Source organism: Dermacentor andersoni, chromosome 7 (genome assembly GCF_023375885.2).
Source record: "Dermacentor andersoni chromosome 7, qqDerAnde1_hic_scaffold, whole genome shotgun sequence".
Taxonomy (NCBI): Eukaryota; Metazoa; Arthropoda; class Arachnida; order Ixodida; family Ixodidae; genus Dermacentor; species Dermacentor andersoni.
The window spans coordinates 129,859,178-129,874,881 of NC_092820.1; the positions used below are offsets into that span (position 1 = coordinate 129,859,178).

At 44.5% G+C, this 15,704-nt stretch overlaps 1 protein-coding gene across 2 annotated transcripts in view; it reads right to left on the bottom strand.

The window, feature by feature from the left end:
• Window positions 1–6,785: 6,785 nt before the first annotated feature.
• LOC126534533 (uncharacterized) overlaps window positions 6,786–15,704 on the bottom strand; it is a 48,038-nt gene continuing 39,119 nt past the window's right edge. For both annotated transcript variants that reach the window (XM_055072415.2, XM_050181793.3), the window contains exons 14-15: window positions 8,557–8,649; window positions 6,786–6,927 (exon numbers count right to left, since the gene is read on the bottom strand). In XM_055072415.2, the coding sequence (XP_054928390.1) occupies window positions 8,567–8,649 (83 nt within the window). In that variant the 3' untranslated portion in view covers window positions 6,786–6,927; window positions 8,557–8,566. The remainder of the gene's footprint in view (window positions 6,928–8,556; window positions 8,650–15,704) is intronic.

Here is a 15,704-nt window from a genome sequence, read left to right on the forward strand (position 1 = left end):
GAGCTGAAGTGCCACACTTATTCTTGCTATGCCTATCATGGCTTCGCCCTTCGGGTAAAAGTGTAATTTCTAAGGACACACAACTTTAGCGAGGTAAGCAGACTACAAGCTGCGTTACGTGCGCACCCACTAATCTTTGCACGCATTAGCACATTTATATAGACTGACAACTAACTCTTTCTAAGGTTAAGGTCCCAGCTATGCATCGTCCTGACGTTAGAAAAAGTAGGTGTATCGCTCACCAGAAGGATCTCCAAGTTACTGTGACAAGCACTCTACAGTTGCCTAGCTTGATCACCGAGATAAAACAATCCTTCTCCGACTACAGGCTTTAACATTAAAGTATTATTCTTATCGCGCCCAGAAAGCAGTGTATTGGGATAATTGTTCAGTGATGAAAAATAGGATATTTGTCACTGCTCTCTCTTTTCCTCTTACGGCCACGGCATAGTCATCGCCGTCAATAAACCACAAAAGGAGAGGCAAGAACAAGCCTCCGTCCATGATCGGAGAATTTAATGTTGATCTTCCCAAATCATAAGACATGAAACTTCGCCAATTCATACAAGTCACATGTGGCCTCAAGTGGATATTTAGTCTCAGAATAACCATTAATTACTTTGTTGCCACGTCCAACTGTGGGTGTGCAGTCGAGCACGTTTTGTCTCGCCAGTTAGATTACGCACATGTGTACAGATACACTACACGACGTACCGCTCGAACATCACCATCTAGCCGGCTTCCCTACGTGATCCTTTAGAAGAGCATGTGCATGAACATATTGAAATGTATGCAATGTTGGCGCCACCTTTTACCTCGATCATTCCTCTGTCCGACTCTTCGAATCTGCATGCTCTAAAGTTAGCCACCTGGGAAGGGTAGTCTATATTGTGTTACCTTTGTATGATATTCACTTTCCTAAACTTAAATAAATGGCACAATCTATATAAATAAGCACACCAGTTTGAGCACAGAAATTGAGAGAGAGGTATTCAACTCAAGATTTCTGCATTTCTAGAAAGATAAGGCAGTTTTACCATTAATAAGTGCAGCTTGCGAACTTGAGTTACCCAGCATGAATGAGGAAAAGAGACATTAAAGCAGCCTGCAAACTTCGTTTTCTTTAGAAGCCAACATGGCCCTGGATATGCTTGCTTTACACCGATAGCTATAGCCTGATTCCCCTTGTTGTCATTTTGTCGGCCAGAGTCCGCTGGCGTCTATCGCTGTAATTTGAAAATATTGCCTATGTTTATGAAACGTTTGTTGCTGAAGCTGCCGCAACGAATGCTTCTTGAAATGTTGGCTATATATTATCATGTCTGGATCTCTGGAGAACTGCTGGTCACGCGTAAACTTCATCGTGCCCCCCGATTCTTCTTCGTTTTGTACTGTAATATTCGTACAGAACATTCTTACAGCAATGAAAGGCGATGAAAGGCGATGAAAAAGTACCAGTGCAGAAAAAAACACTAAAAATGCTATGATCCCTACGCACTCTGAAAAGCTGCTGCACGCGAAGCTTTCATGAGCAGGTGATGGAAAATGCCACACTAAGACAGCACGCGAGCATATTATTCGATTGGCGAACGCGTTCCTCAGCCACCGCAGATGACGGTACAGATCAAGCTGAATCTTTATTCACCCTTAAAACGTGTTTGATCGCAATACTTGCCATGCTTGACCACGTAGGCCACCGCGACACAGTACTAAGTGAAACGCGGAGCAAATATTGGCGAATAATGCTTCGCGTAGCTCTAATTCCCATCATCAGCTAGAACATGAACCCGTTCACATTTTTTTTTTTGTAAATTCTGTTTATACGATATGGCCACCCCGCCAATCGGCTCGGTGCGCCGGCTTGCACGAAGGACATATTTAAGCATGGTCTGTTGGAATTTTTGGCATTCCTGTGGGTACTAAGGCTTAGAGCATTGGGATTTTGGCTGTAGGAACCAGGTTCGAGACCAGTCATCGCACATTTAATTCCTTTTCTATTGAACGGCACGTTCCACTCAGCCTCAGTCTGCACATACAGAGCACGCTCGAAGTAAATTGATTGCGGTTAGAAACGGACAACGCAGCGGAAGAAAATGCAAATTCTGCGCTTTACAAGCTGAAAAATAATAAAAGTTAGTGGCCGCTTCAACTTTGTCCTGAAGAGTGGAACGCTATCGCGTTCATCAGCCCATGTCTCTAACGCAATTACGTTAGTACTCACTAGGTTATTAGACCAACTCGCGGCCTATAAGAGAGACCTAAAACGGCAGCTGGAGGTCTGATTTACTGTCTTCTGTTTGCTGTCACTTTCCCCGAAATTTATTTTGCGCCACATTTAGTATACAAGGGAAATCTAAACACCAACTTGCCCAAGAATAAGTCATTTTGGGGTTTGTATTTGACTTTCCGCGTTATAGAATTATGTTTTCTCGCATTTCCGAATTACAACCAGATGCTATCATGTCTGTAGGTTGAGTGTACGTCATGCTTAATGGATTTCTAGGCGCATTTTTCTTTTAAAAATTCAATTTCAGTTACGCCTATGCCCCACGCGGAGGGCCTGCGGGGTTCGAGATGCGTGGTTCAGGATGATTTTTGTGTAACGAACAACACCGCCGACGCCGACACCGGATTTTCTGCGGCAGGGGACCCTTAACGCTACCGCGGTAATACAGTTATGGTACGACCATTCACCAGAGGTTCCTTCTGCGAGGAATGGCATTATTTGTGAACAAGCACACTTATTAGGGTTTATCGACCTTGGAGATTTCGTAAACGAAATTAATTCGACTCTGTCACAAGCTGTACAAATTTGGCGTGTATAACTCATAACCCTTTTCTAAGCGGTAATTATTCCACCGCAAACGTTATTCAGTAAAGAGGCTGGCAGGAGCTGAACACCTTGTTTGCATATGAAATTTTAACCTACCATAAATTCATGTTTCTGGACAATAGCGAATTCAAGTTTGGCAATATAGTTAAACAAAACTGCTGCCACTTTCTTCAGCTCTCAGAGAAAACAAGGAGAGAGATACGTTGCAGGTAACATTTCGACAGCCCTAACACTGCATGACTTAATATATCGGCGATCGCTGGGCATGCATGTCTGTGTTGAACTAGGCAATAACTTTGTTTCCTATCATGCGAAAGAGCTCAGTGTGCGTTCCTGTCTATTTACCAATCGGCATAGCCACCTGTGCGACTTACACACTACTGTACGAAAGATTAATCGCGCATTGTCTGAATGCTTGGTACACATCCTATATATAGGTAAATGCCGCTACAAGCCATGAAGTAATGGTTTCGTAGCTGTGAAGTTCCGCATCGTTTGGGACTAAAAAAATGTGCCAAGAGCTCTAAATTTCTCAAGAATGAGCACCTCCTCGTGATAACAATCAAAAAAAGAACCTTGAGATCTCAAATGAAAAAACAGTAATATTGTAATTTCAATTCAAAGTTAGCACACAGCTCTCTCTTCTGATAAAAAAAAAAGACAACCCGATTATTAAACTGCGTAGTTGTGGCAGATTCCGAGGACCACATGTCAATAACGCATGATGCAAAAAAAAAAGGGAGAGTTCGAATTTCAAACTAAGAACAAATATCTTGCTGATACACGGCTCAATCTCAAGTTTTGTTTCGGTACGCAAATATTGTTAGTCTAAATCTGCGGTGCGTAATGGAAGGTCATATTTCAACTGTGGTAGCTATTCGCGCATAGAGCTCCTAGAAACATTTCTCGAAGCGATTAAAAGATCCTATATTTGATTAAGCTGGTCATGTGTTCACCCAGTTTCGATGATGTAAAACTTTTATGCAAAATCATTAAATGGACTACATCTATGTCAGGCATATGTGTCTTGCCTGGCGCAATTTGGCTATTATTTTCTGAATATGTTAGAATGGAAAAATGGAAAGCAGCAACGCTAGTTTACTTTCTACTTGAAACTGTTTACAACATTCTGGTGTTTACCTGCCTGCTGAAGGATATAATAAAAACAGGTTCATTAACGTTTGACATAGATTGGACTGTCTAACTAAAATCTTAACGCTCGTGTAGGCAGTAAACCGATGAATAATAGAAAAGAAGGTCGTCACCATTATAAAAAAAGAGCTACACAACCATTCATCCCATTACGTCCACGTCTTGACTAAATGACTAAAATGAAGAACATCGGGAGCACTATCATTGTGGGCGTCTATGCTGGCGTCACGGCTTCATAAGGGATAGTAAACAAATTTCAATTAGTTTGTGTTGCACGCTGCATTTGTGGTGCCGCGCCTACGCTATCACGAAAATCAACCTATTACCTGTATGTTATCACCAATACAACAACGGAATATAGCTTAGTGAAAGGAGTCATTATATTGCACCGGCGTACTTACGCTCAGAATTGAGCAGCGACATGGCAGCTAAATACAAATGTGTACCTTACATCTATATGACTAATACAACATCACCGATGTGGAGCATCACGTATAATTTAGTTTCTTTTTTTTTGCGTTTTCAATGGGAGGTGCCGTTGTAGCCCTTGTCAAAAGTCTTTCACCAACTACATTATCCTCGGCGCGTCCTCTATTTTGGGTCCGTACAAGGTTTCACGCTTGTCAACATCATTGTCATGCACGATTTTTGTGTGGCACGGACGCTGCTTTCTTGATCGTAGCTCCAAAAAATTGCACCAAATGCATCAACATCTTTGTAAGAGCGGTTTATTAGCGATAAAACCACAATGTAGTACTCGTATACTCCAATACTGGTCGTTCTGGCCTTCAAAATTCTTGCTCAAACAGCACTGCTCAGAGGGTCTGTGTAGACCTCGACAGCCGCCGTGGTTGCTCAGTGGCTATGGTGTTGGGCTGCTGAGCACGAGGTCGAGGGATCGAATCCCGGCCACGGCGGCCGCATTTCGAAGGGGGCGAAATGCGAAAACACTCTTGTACTTAGATTTAGGTGCACGTTAAAGAACCCCAGCTGGTCGAAATTTCCGGAATCCTCCCCTACGGTGTGCCTCAAAATCAGAAAGTGGTTTTGGCACGTAAATCCCCATAATTTAATTTATTGTATATAGTGACACATGACAATGTCCAACACTGCTTGTCGTTGTTTAGCATGTTCGGTTTCTAAATGCACATTGTTTTAGTTCCATGGGTTCAAAGTATGGTGAAGCTTAATTTTTCTTCACGATGTGACAATGGTGAAGCTGAAGATGAAGAGGTGAAATGACGACAGGAATATTTGCTGTTCTTTGTCGTCACTGACAGCAACTGTCGACGTCCGTTTAACAGAATGGGCGGATGGTTATGACAAACGTGATCTATATGGACACTCCAGGCGCATTTTTACCATCGCCGTTATCTTGCGTGTAAAGTGCAAGGGGGATAGCACCATCGCCGCGAGTGGTATGCGATGTAAGCTCGAGAGGGAAGCCGAGGATTGCGGCTTACAGGAGCGAGGTTGCGTCACGCGATAAGCTGTGGGAGGGATAGGAGGGGGGACGGCAGCGTTGTTCTCCGGTCGCAAATGCGTATTTCGCGACTAGCGTGCAAGGGTAACTGGGGATCGCGGCTCAATTTCGCTCGCGATAGGGAGGAGAGCGGGAAGGCAGTGTGGAAGACAGAGGGAGGGTCTTCGATTCCTCCGACAAGCGCGTACTTTCCACTGCCGCGTGCGGTCGCACGCAACGTATCTCGAAAGGGACCTGCAGACGGCTCCTACCTTAATGCGTGTTGGTTTCTCGCCACTGTTGCATTGAAGCTAAGTGACGATGGTCACTTCGCTTGCTGCTGCGGTCGCGCTTGCTCACACCAGCGTTTTGACAGCGAGTGTCTGCGCTGATTGAGTGTGATGTGTTCATGTTTGCTTGTGCGCGCTGGCACCATGCTTGTTAATTCATTTGGTGGGCGAATGTTTCCAAGGTTTGCGGCCGATTAATCTACTATCATTACTTCGTATTCCCGTCTGTTATTTAGCTATCGTGATCTATGCTTCGCCTTTAAACTGCGACTTCTTTAGCACATTGCTGGCACTCACAGTAAAATAAAATTAAAACCTGGGGTTTACCGCGCCATAACCAGAACGTTATGATGAGATTCGCCGTATTCAGATACTGCTATGGCGTACTGCAGGACAACTATATGGGCTATAGCGTTCCTTTAATTTTTGGTTTAATTAACCTCCCTGTATCTTAAGGCCAGCTACATTTTATTTATAGCACAAAAAGGAAATTATACGACCTTTGGAGCTTTATTCTAAAGACGGGCGAATTATACAATGTTTCTTCTCATGCTACCTTTCTCCACTTTGCGGGCTTCCCCAGCAGCGTTTTACAATAGCTCTGGTCTGTTTGTCGCGACACATGCATTTACGTAAAGCTTTTTTTCTAGGTGAGTTTCTTCTAGCTGTCTACTGAAAATGTCCTAAATGCTTGTAAATACTTATTGTACGGGATATCTTATTGTGCCGCTTTCTTCAACTGTTGCTTGTGGATCATTTATATGTTTTTTGACCTAGCTGTTAGCAGAAAGCTGCGTTACTAAAAGAATGAAGATTAGGAAGAAGGAGGCTTTCTATAAAAAAACTATAAAGACCAACAGCACTTTCAAAGCAGTCGCAAACGAAAACACGCCCTAAATATGACTCAACAGTTTTACAGGCAGCAGAGTCGTTGGCCATTTCTCTGCAACCTCACCTTCATCGGCCACATCAGCTAGCTTGTGGACCGTCGCTGGTTTCATGCCAAGGAACAAAATTTTCAAATCCCCAGTAATACGAGAAGGAGCTGTAAAGGTTTAGGGAAAACTTTATTGTCTGAGCTGTTTCAACGAACGCTTCTTAAAATGGTTGACAAATTGTATCTGAGCGATGTCTGAAGAAGTGTGGGCCACCTTCCTTCGTCATGCGTCCCGATTTCTGTTCCTTTTGTACTGTAATGCATGTAAAGAAACGTTATTATTAAAACCCTCGCGACCACAATAATGGCCTATGTGGCACTTTCGTTGCCTATGGCACGCAGAAAATAGCGTCACATAGTAGTGAAGGTGAAGAAAGCAGCATAACTGAGAATGACAAAGCTAGCCTTTTATTGGACGAACCTGTGCCCTCAGAAACAGGCTACGTTCAAAGAATCGCGATAGTGCTAGAGACAGTCGGCGATCGTCGAAAATTTGATCTGCCACTCAAGCGAGTTCCCTTTTATGCGTGAGTCATCGAATGTTCCAGAATAATCGCTGGTGCCCCCGTCTCTGCGAGAAATTTTTGCCCACTTCGCATTGCACATCTAATCAGATTACACAATCTTCAGTGGCAACTGACAACAAGTAGAAACATCGATAACATTCGAGAAACTTCCGATACATGCGGGTGCATCCTGCGCTGAGCGATCACATTTGTTAGACGGTGAAAAACGGTTACCCCGAAAAGATAAAACGGTACTTGTGTCAATAGGGAAGATCGCGTTGGATGCGCATGTCAATACGACGTTGCGAACATATTCAAGCACTGATATGATGAACTCGGAGGTGTCGAAAAGATGACCGTTGAATACGCCCATGAAAAAGCAGAGAGAACAGTGAAAATAAAAAAATTGTTCCGTTCGAATCACATGTATTGGTATAGAGGAATAAAACAACAGAGTAAGCAAAAGATTAAAAAAAAGTTGCCAAATATCAATAACGTATAAATCGAGAAAGCTGGTACTGCAAAGTAGAACGCAAAACGACTAAAAAAAGCCACATATTATAAAACAGCGCGATGAATAGAAGACGGAGGGAAAGACCGGATTCCCCGCTCTGGTCCTATCGGTCCTATCTTGCGTGATTTGGTTGCACTAGTTTTTACATCATTTAATGTAAAACAAATAACCCAGGTCTATCTTAAACTGTACATGCAGCGCATCAAAAATTCCATCAATATGCTCTACGAAGACGCTTGAACGTATATAGAATAAATGCTTCGATGCACTCAGGCAGGCAACGTGCAACACGTGTAATAGTAAAAGCAATCATGCATGATGAGCAAACTTCTTGAACATTTGGCTGAAACATACATCATAAACAATTATTCTTTATTCATTACTTAGTAATAAAGACACGCCTGTTCTTATTTTACAAAGTATAAACAATCAGGCTACCAGTAGTTCTGTGCACAGTAGTATGTACTTCAGTTGCTTAAAATATACTGTGGGTGGTGTTGCGAAGAGGTCGGATCTGCTGTCCTCGCGTGGGTGGCTGGAGCATTCGCGGCGGCATCTCTCGATCAAGCAAAAAAAAACGCAGTATGAGGTTCCACCTGACAGCGTTTCCGGCACTGTGCCACAAATGATTTTGTCTGTCTGCTACAACCCGTCCCAAATGGCGATAAACAAGATATATCGACCATGAAGCACCACCGGAGGTTATCGCACGAGAATATAGCCTTTGAATACAACTTGCTTTTGCTCTAACTCTGCCATGGCCTTTTAAAAATAATAAAGACGTCAGCAATCTCGCAGTGATGGCATAACTTCGCTCAATGTTCTGCTACCACAAGGGATAGGGTGAAATATTGTTACTTGCCTTTCTTCAGTTACGTCACCTTCAGTCTTGCCGGCGTTGGCACAGAGTTGCTATTGGTCTTGTTCATATTTTGTGAAGCCTTCAGTAGATCAGCTATAATTATGGACAATGGAAAACTGTGTAGAATGAACTTATTCTTTTAAAGTGGACTGTATAATAAACAGTACTATTGTAGCAGATCACCGGTCACTATTTTAGCACAGACATTCCCATAGTATTATCACACTGAAATTTCAAAAGGCGCCAATCTTCAGAGCTAGTTCATCTATCCTTAAGCGGGAGAGAAGAATTTTCTATTACTCTATTGTGGATAACGAGAAATACATTCATTTTGCTATCTTAATGAAAATTTTTTGTCTATGACATATATTGTGCAACATGTGGGTATTGTTCTGGTAAGGGGAGAGCAGTATTTGTTTTCTCAGAACGTAGCGAATTTAATGCCAAAATAAATCATTTCTAAAGAATATTATGTTTGTTGACACAGTTATTGTCACCAATATGTCAGAAAATGGAAATGCTAGAAATGTTACAGAACCCGCCGTGGTAGCTCAGTGGCTATGGTGTTGGGCTGCTGAGCAAGAGATCGTGGGATCAAATCCCGGCCACGGCGGCAGCATTTATTTAGATGGGGGCGAAATGCGAAAACACCCGTGTACTTAGATTTAGGTGTACGTTAAAGAACCCCACGTGGTCGAACTTTTCGCAGCCCTCCAATACGGTGTGCCTCATAATCGGAAAGTGGTTTTGGCACGTAAAACCCCATAATTTAATTTAATATAAATGTTACAGAAGTAGCAAGCAGGTAGCGTAATAATAAAACAGCACCAAAGGCTACAACGTTACATTAACGCCGGTAAATGTGGTGACCGCTTACCGCATGGTGTATTAGATATGATACAAAAAATATATATTTTTCACCTCTTAGAGTAAAATAATTTGGCGCACTTCAGATATCTTCTGGACAATAGGCAGCGCCCAATATATAGTTCGCCGTGGCTTATATGGTCTTAAAACAGGTTATTTTTGGATAGCTTGCCCACGCTGTACAATCCACATGGACAAACTTGAACAGAAGACAGGATTCAGGACTTGCTTGGAAATCGTATACACTAGATATTTAAAAATGTATTAACAACCCGTAAAAGTTCGTCTACATTACCAGATAATATACAGCAGCCGAATATAAATCCCAACTATAACGACTATTCGGTGCTGTCAGTTCAAAACAAGTGAAGCATGTCGGACTCGACGAACAGCTATTCAATACCTTCTACTCCTTCAGAATTGGACATCCTTGTTGCTTTGTCTTTAGGCTAGCGGATGAAAAGGTTCACGGCAACTTGACATGGGTTGGCGCGCCAGGAATGAACTACCCACTTGCTGACTTCCTCACAAGATGCCCTACGCATGGGTGTAATTTTCTGTTTTATATGGGAAACTGTCGGTACGAGCCGCAATTATTCCTCCTTCAAAGCGATGATGATTGCTTTGTTTGCTTCAATGCGATCAAAAATGAGCCAAAGTTTGCTCTTGTTTTCAACCAAAAATGATATCACGTACAGTCAGCAGGCGTAGATGGCGCGAAACCCGGCTTAAATTTAACTTTAAGCTTACATAGTCGGTTAAATGTAGTCCCGAAAATACTGCACATGGACTTCCAGTCCCGTCATGCTATAAAAACGTAGCAACTATCTCTGTGGAAGGTCTGTTAGGATTTTTTTTTTCTTTTACGAATGTGTGCGAGTACGTCGCCACGAGCCTCAAAAAGAAGTTCATAAACAAACACGTTATTTCTACAAAGATTGCACCGATTATTGCCTTACAATATGCTGTTACGCACAATGGTGTTTGCTATTCGCCAGCGTACTTCAATGTTTTGAACCAGAAATATAATCTGGTTATTCTCTTAGGCAAGAAAGAATCGCGTTATTTTATGTGATGCAGCACGAAGTTGCTGGTTGTTTTGTGGGGAAAGAAGATCCTTGTTTTCCATAGAGGAGCCACATTTAGAGCCAGCATAATAATCTCTTTACAGGCTACACTGCTTCGTAGCACCATTAATCATAAATATCTCTTCAAATGATAATGCTAGCTGTCCTACATAAAGATAGTGTGGGGCCTGCTGTGTTGCGAGAGTTAATGACAACAGCAAGATCGATTAACTCAGGGATAAAGAGGAATTCGTTCCAATTGCAACGAAATGTGTGGAGGACAAAATTTTCGTGATATGCACCATAAAATGTGCTTTGAAAATGCACTGTCGTTTTACTTACCACTTTAAAACACTGTTTTATGCATTTGAGAACAACCCTAAATAGACCGCCAATGTAGTTATTCGGAAGGTTCGGGAATTATTATCTCAAAGCTTTACGCAACCTAATCCTAGAGTTTTGTAACATATACGATTGTGCTTCCTGGCCACCTTCAAACTACAGTTAACTAGGACGAGCACAATACTGATTTATGTGATAGTTACATTACCAGTTGTAGCACAGTAGTACTGGTACCGCAAACTGAAAGGGCACATGCTGTACCATTTTATCCGGGTATCGTGGTATCGCATTGCTTATGCAATGTAGTGCATATGTACTCTTCACTACTTGGCACTTAAACACTATGCCTACAGATCAGGCTTTGTGCACTGGGGTAATTATTAGAACGGAGTAAAGGTGCTGCGTATAGAAACATTATAGCAGAAAGTATGCGTGCGGAAACATTATCACTGGCGCTAAAAAGAATATAATTTACATGAAAAAGTTTTCTTTGTTATCATATTGTGGTATGAAAAGTGCCCGATAAAATAGAAGTACAACTTACAATGGAAATTGTACGTGAAATCTCTGATTAAAGATGGGCGCGAGCCAACGCAACAAAAATCACGAAGTAGGCGGTAACCTAATTACAAGCAAGTCCTAGAGTAAGCATTCTATTATTGCAGACGGGTGTTACAATGCGCAGCCTGACGCAAACATTGTTTCCTGTTTTTACATGATATCATCCTGCTTTGCTTTGTCTACAGGGTGCCATACGAAATCCGACTGCTGCCCAATCAGTGACGATCCACACACGAATCTAATTTACTCAGAGCTTGGTATATATATACATATACATATATATATATATATATATATATATATATATATATATATATATACCTCCCAGTGTATATATATACACTGGGAGGTGCCGCGGTTCTTACGGATGTCATTCGGGAAGAAATCGGCAAAGTGGTTCATCCCTCGCCGCCAACACGACCCGAACCTCCCACGTTCTCGTACGCGGATGCTCTTCGGGCTTGCGCGCCGTCGACGGGCCGTTTTTCGCAGCCGCCTGTTGGGATTTCTCGACGCTCCCCAAGTCCGATCCACCACACGAATCCGCAAGCACCCTTTCATCCTGGTCCGCGCAAATCTACAGTATGGCGCGCCCCCGACAACAGTCCGTTGTGCTATCACTGCGGGGAGGCTGGTCACATGTATCGCGATTGCCAGTACCGACGGATTGGTCTGCGGGGATACCATCCGGACGCCCGTTGCCCGTGCTATGGCGAACGCCCGCACGAAATCGAGCAATACTTAGAAAGTAACCGGCTTCCTCCTGCCCAACAGCGAAGACAGTCACGGTCGCCTTCACCTCGTCGGTACGCGTCACCTAACCGTGCTCGACCCGCCTTTGATTCCGCTGGAGTCAACGGTGGAAGCCCGCGCCGGGGAAACTGAAAACGGCGACCTCCGGGGGTGAGGCCGCTGTCATGCGAACCGTCAAAAATCCTCCTCCGACGCCATCCCCTCGCGACGTACCGCTGACGCCTTCATTCGAAACTGCAAAAAGAACTTCTGCTGCTATTACTGCTTCAATCGACGGTTATCCGGTAACTGCACTTGTAGATACGGGAGCTGACTACTCGGTTATGAGTGCCTCACTGGCGACTCGGCTACGCAAGGTGCTGACAGCGTGGGACGGCCCACATCTGATTACGGCTGGAGGACACCTCGTGTAACCCATTGGACGATGCACCGCCAGACTTGCAATTTCTACTTCGACTTTCGTAGCGTCTTTCCTTGTGCTGCCCAAGTGTTCTCGGCTAGTTATACTGGGCATGGATTTTCTCCAGGAATATGGGGCGATCATTAACCTTCGTGACTTGTTCGTGACTTTTTCTAACTATGTTTCGTCGGATTCGAGTGTGGAGGATGAACATCACCGCGTGGCTTTACGCATGGTCGATGACTGCGTGAAGTTACCGCCTCGAAGTAGCATCTTCGTCCTCGTTGAATGCCCCCAAGAACAACTAGGAATAGGCATCGCCGAAGGTAACCTCACCATATTGCTGGATCGCGAAGTCGGCATCGCAAGAGGTCTCGTAGAGCTCCAACATAGGCAAACCACGATTCTAGTTACCAACATCAGTGGCGAATACAAGCACTTTGCGAGACATACCACCATGGCCTACTTTGAAACGGTGGCCGAGTCCAACGCCTGTGCTTCGGTAACGACAATCTCGATTCCGGAACCCAGCGATGTGGACTTGACCAGTCACATCAACGTCAACCCACAGCTAGACCAAAACGAGAAGGAGAGGCTCCTTACTCTGCTATCGTCATTTAGCGACTGTTTCGCCACCACGTCGAAGGTCAAACAGACTCCTTTAATCAAACACAGAATCATCACTGAACCGACCGTCCAACCTGTTCGCCAACACGCTTATCGCGTGTCGCAAAGACAACAGGATGCTATTCGTCATCAAGTGAAACAAATGCTCGACGATGATGTGATTCAACCATCGACAAGTCCTTGGGCTTCACCTGTTGTATTAGTTAAAAAGAAAGACGGTTCACTAACATTCTGTGTCGATTATCGCAAACTGAACAAGGTCACGAAAAAAAGACGTTTGCCCACTTCCTCGAATTGACGACTCCTTGGATCGCCTGCGACATGCCCGTTACTTTTCTTCAATGGATCTGCGTAGTGGGTACTGGCAAATTGGAGCTGACGAACGGGACCAGGAAAAAACGGCGTTTATAACACCCGACGGTCTCTATCAATTTAAGGTCCTCCCTTTTGGATTGTGTTCCGCTCCGGCCACATTTCAACGCATGATGGACACAGTTTTATCTGACCTCAAGTGGAACTCGTGTTTAGTCTACTTAGACGATGTAGTTGTTTTTTCCACCACGTTTGAACAACACATCCAGCGGCTTGAGGCGGTTCTTCAAGCTATCCGCACCACCGGCCTCTCCCTGAAGCCCGAAAAATGTCACTTTGGCTACGAGGAGCTCAAATTTCTAGGTCATATTGTCAGCAGCACCGGTGTGCGCCCTGACCCTGACAAAGCCCTGGCAGTTGCTCTGTTCCCGATACCGAAGACAAAACACGATGTCCGCCGATTTTAAGGGCTTTGCGCGTATTACCGCCGTTTTGTACCCAATTTTTTTTAAATTGCCGACCCTTTGCAACGACTCATCAAGAACGACGTCACATTTGTTTGGGGCCCGGCACAATCCGACGCCTTCCACGACCTTCAGCGACGTCTACAGACACCACCGATCCTTGGTCACTTTGACACCGAGGCTGACACAGAAGTGCATACTGATGCTAGTAACGTTGGTCTCGGAGCGACACTCTTACAGTTTCAAGCTGGTGTTGAGCGCGTTATTGCGTATGCCAGCCGAACCTTGTCTGCTGCTGAAAAAAACTACTCAGCAACTGAAAAAGAATGTCTGGCAGTCATATGGGCTATCCAGAACTTCCGCCCATACCTGTACGGACGCCCCTTCCGTGTCGTCAGCGACCACCACTCTCTCTGCTGGCTGGCGAATCTCAAAGATCCTTCAGGCCGTCTCGCAAGATGGAGCCTTCGGTTGCAGGAATTTGATGTGACCATCGTCTATAAGTCTGGTCAGAAACACACTGACGCCGACTGTCTCTCCCGCGCCCCCGTCGAACCCGCACCACTAGATACTGACGACGATTCTGGTTTTCTTTGTACTCTCCCGTCTTTAAACCTTGCTCAACAGCAACGCCAAGATTCCGAGCTCCAGCCCTTGATTGAATACCTTAAAGGAAGCCGCCCACAACCCCCACGGCAGTTCGTGCGTCACTTGTCCTCTTTGTGACAATATATATATATATATATATATAATATATGTGTGTGTGTGTGTGTGTGTGTGTGTGTGTGTGTTATAATGACGAGCGGCAATGGGCGCTGGCGCTGAGATTCATGGCCGATCCCCCAGAGTGGGTTGCGCCATTTCACTAGGGAAGTAGAAGAAGAGCCGACCCAGTGAACTTGTGTTGTTTCTCTTCTCTTACTTAGAATGACGCAGTCTTACCTGATGCTCTTTCGCGTTTTGCCAGCAACAGCATCAGTCTAACGTTAGCTATCCCCACAGTGTGGAAGCTTGTCTCAGGAGGCGTAATGTGCTTAAGGAAACCAGGTTGACACCCAGTATGCCGTTTGCGTTGTTGGCACACTTCCCAGCTGGCGAGATACGGGCGCGCATACTTATCCATTCTGGGCCGCCAAAAGCTTTTATTGTGGATCGTGCAGGGTAGCGTAATGGCCGGCATGGCGTCCTTCGGGTATGTCGTGTATGGTCCGCAAAATACAAGAGTGCGAGGAGGTAGTAATGGCTAGGAGGTGGTGGTCGTCTTTTTGGCCCAGTGGTGATGATACAACATACCACCCCATAAAACAAACCTGACATTACGTCCCTTATCTGTAGGGAAATTCACAATGCACACCAAATCTTTTACTAAGCGGTGGGCATTTGGATACGTCTTGGTGGGAGAACATGATCCAGCCTTCTCGGTTCCGTGGGGAGCCTTTCTCGATTGCGTTTCGCGACAGCGATCCGTAACCTGGTTTCGGCTCCAGCACTTTGACGGATGCCGTAAGTGTAGTCGTACAGCCGAAGAATCCATCGTGCGATCTTGTGTTTGAGGTGTTGCTTTTGAAACATCCATGCAATAGAGGAATTTTCCTTTGCGACCGAGAATCGTCGGCAGAACAAGCAGAACGAAATCTCTTGCCTAAGCTCCAAACGAAAGCCAGGCACTCCAGTTTGTTTGAGTGGTAATGGCAATCGACGTCCGAGACTTTACAGCTGGCGTAGGCGACGACGTTCCCTCGCCCGTCCGGGTCA